This window comes from Oncorhynchus mykiss, chromosome 6 (genome assembly GCF_013265735.2).
Source record: "Oncorhynchus mykiss isolate Arlee chromosome 6, USDA_OmykA_1.1, whole genome shotgun sequence".
NCBI lineage: Eukaryota > Metazoa > Chordata > Actinopteri > Salmoniformes > Salmonidae > Oncorhynchus > Oncorhynchus mykiss.
Genome location: NC_048570.1, coordinates 40,407,109 through 40,410,495, shown reverse-complemented (window position 1 = coordinate 40,410,495; position 3,387 = coordinate 40,407,109). Strand labels below are relative to the sequence as shown.

Below are 3,387 nucleotides of genomic sequence, written 5' to 3'. Positions count from 1 at the left end.
CTTATCATTTTTCGAGGAGTTCTTGTTTATCAAATCAGATCAATGATCACTCACACCGCCAAAGTAGAAGAAGTGGATGAGAAGTGGAGTACAATACAGTTGACCATTGCAATGTAGATTAGTTGCCCTTGGCTGGGAAGCTGATCCTAGATCTGTGCCTACAGGCATGTAGCAGGGAAGATATGAGGGGAGGGGTTCTCAATTGAAGACACCTTTAGTTAGTTAATGAGTGCAGGGCTGGATAGATGGGGGTATAAAGACAAGCAGAGAGCTGTGGCTGACTACTGTCACTGTCTTGTAGTCACCATGTCTTTCTCAGGGAAATACCAGATGGAGTCACATGACAACTTTGAGTCTTTCATGGAGGCTGTTGGTAAGTCTTGAAGTTGGGTTTGTACATTTGATTAGACTTGGGGTGTTAATTGCAGAAGTCTTAGTCCTTTCGGTAATGATGTTCAATGGTGACTGCCAATGCAATGGTTACTTCTGAGTTTCCTTGGATGTTCTGGGAACGGAATGTTTTTTATTAATGTTTTTGTATGGCAAGTTCTTAGTGTTCTGAACATGACTAACTGTAACTATGAGAACCTACAGAACATTATGCTGAAGTACTGACATTCCCACAGGAGAATATTTAAAGTCATCTGAACAACTTGAGAACATTCCCAATGTAAAATGACTAATGTTCCTAGAACTTTACCTTAAATTAAATGTTTGTACTTTCAGGAAATATTCTGATCAAATAATGAAATGCCAAGAAAATAACATTTTGTCAAATTCCTTAATGAGAATGTTTCAAAGCCAAGCAACTGTCCTGCACCATTGCCAGAATGTGGTATGCAAAATAACCAAGCCCTAAAACGTATGGTCCTCAATGTTATGTGCTAGCCATCATTGTGTTGCCATATTATAGTGCATCAGCGCTTTACTTCAGTAGTAATAATTCAGTGTTCATGTCCCACTTCACTTTTTGTAGTACTAAAAAGCACCGTATATGACTCTCTCGCTGCCGCAAACATGTAGGTCTCCCTGATGAGCTTATCCAGGAGGGCAAAGACATCAAGAGCATCTCTGAGATTGAAGAGACTGGAGACCACTTCAAGGTGACTGTCACCACGGGGACAAAGATCCTCACCAACTCCTTCACCATTGGCCAGGAGACGGAGCTCGAGTCGCCGACCGGGGAGAAGGTCAATGTGAGTGGCGCATGTCACAACCCAACCATGAGTTTCATACATGTAGCCTGGGTTTATCCATCTCCCTACATATACAGCCAGTATCTAACTACACTATAAGTTCAGCTGATGTGGGGTCACTATGGTTAGTTCAGGTCCCAGTGATGTTGTGGGAGGACTGACTTTCGTTGGCAGAATCTCCTCTGCTCTCCAGGGACTGGGCGCACAGTTACGTCTCAAAACCAACTCGCACACCTGATGCACACTGTCACACTTTTTTTTCTTCTCCATATATGGCCATCCAACTTGGGCCTGTTAAATTGGTCCTAGTTGACTGTAGTTGGTGACCACTGCTTTCAGATCTAACCGTTGACCTCTCCTGTTTCAGTCTGTGGTGACGAGGGAGGGTAACAAGCTGACGGCCATCCTGAATGGGATCGAATATGTCACAGAACTTACAGACGCAAACACCCTCGTCAACGTGAGTGGGGCATATGGCTGGGGGTTTCACGAAGCGTCACAATTTCAGGGTTAATTTATACCATTAACAAAATGGGTAGTCTATGACAGTGCCGTGAACGCAATTCAACAGTTTGCTGCCGCCAATGTCCTAATTACATGCTGACCCCACCGCTCGCGTCGCAAAATAAATGTACGTGTTATTCAATCATTGCACCCACACTGCTCACGCGCCTCAGCAAGCATCTGCGTGGCCAGGTGCTAAAATAAAAATAGATTATATTTGATGTGCTGCAAGTCTGGCCTCTCCAATCTCCTCATTGGTTCTTAGGAGCATATACCCATGTGGGTGATTGAAAGATGAACTTTAAGGTCCACACTCTGGTCAGTTGTAACGTTGGTTGTCAACCGCCATATAAAGGAGGCGAGATGATGAGAAACATTCGGTTTTCTGTGGCTTAATTGTCAGAGATTTCAGGTAAAATAACAACCCAATGTTTATATACTAGGACAAATTAGCTAGCCTAGCTAAATTGTCATAAATATGAAATGCTTTTTGCCCCAAATATAACTGTTCCGGACTTTGTTTTGATATTTCAACCTGCATGTCCTGATCGCTTCTAGTGTGGGTGAACAAAATCAATGTGAGAACGAGCGCGTCCGGTTTGGTAAGCATAGCGTACAGGCATGGATTTATTGAGTGTAATGATTACAGATGCTTTCTCTTTTCAGACCATGACTCTGTCTGGCATGTCATACAAGAGGACCAGCAAACGAATGTGAAGATCTACTGCACTCTTTGGATTAATAAAATGTGAAAGGCATTGAATGGTCTGGTCTCAGCATTTCATATCAATGGGTAGAACTTCAGGGGAAAATTGAAGTTTGTAATAATGAGGCAAGGTTTGAGTTGGATGAATAGAATAGCGTAGTTCCGTCAACATTACACTCGGGCCAAAATTGATTTTCTACATTTTAATGTGACTGCTTTATAGCAAATGTCAACCCAGCAGTGTAGAAATGAAGGCTTTGCTAGTTCCATCTAGTCTGTTGCAATATGGGTCAGAATCCTACCACATTGGGTGCATCAGTTTAAAAGCAGATTCCTCAATTTCCAGTTATTTTTGAAAATCAAGTTTCAGGCAATGTTTTTGGACATTGCTTTCACTAGTTCCACCCCAGTGTAGCTGACAAGGGGCTAAAGGTGCACCATTTGAGGGTGACTGGTTTCCCAGCTACAGTGTGGTTGGAAAAGCTAAGGACCCTGGGACTAAACACCTCCCTCTGCCACCCCCAGGTGGTAAGGGTAGGCAACAACGCGTCTGCCACACTGATCCTCAACACTTGGGCCCCTCCTGTACTCCCTGTTCACCCACGACTGCGTGGTTAAACATGACTCACACACCAAGTTTGAGGTGCACCACAACACCAGTGGTAGGCCTGGTCACTGACAATGATGAGACCTGGCAGTGTGGTGCCAGGACAACCTCTCCCTCAATGTGAGCATCAAGGAGCTGATCGTTGACTACAGGATAAGGCGTGCTAAACAAGCCCCCATTAACATCGACAGAGCGAGTTTCAAGTTCCTTGGTGTCCACATTACCAACGAACTATCATGGTCCTAACACACCAAGACAGTTGTGAAGAGGGCACAACACCTTTTCCCCCACCCCCTCTGTTGTACACTGCTGTTTATCTATGCATAGTCCCTTCACATGTGTACAAATTACCTCCACTAACCTCTACCCCGCAT

The 3,387-nt window shown here is 44.1% G+C and overlaps 1 protein-coding gene across 1 annotated transcript; it reads left to right on the top strand.

The window, feature by feature from the left end:
• Window positions 1-210: 210 nt before the first annotated feature.
• LOC118964867 (fatty acid binding protein 1-B.1-like) lies at window positions 211-2,463 on the top strand. Its single transcript, XM_036980107.1, has 4 exons — window positions 211-373; window positions 1,024-1,196; window positions 1,564-1,656; window positions 2,367-2,463. The coding sequence occupies exons 1-4, from the start codon at window positions 226-228 to the stop codon at window positions 2,415-2,417; spliced, it is 465 nt and encodes a 154-aa protein (XP_036836002.1). The 5' UTR covers window positions 211-225; the 3' UTR covers window positions 2,418-2,463.
• The last annotated feature ends 924 nt before the right edge of the window (window positions 2,464-3,387 follow it).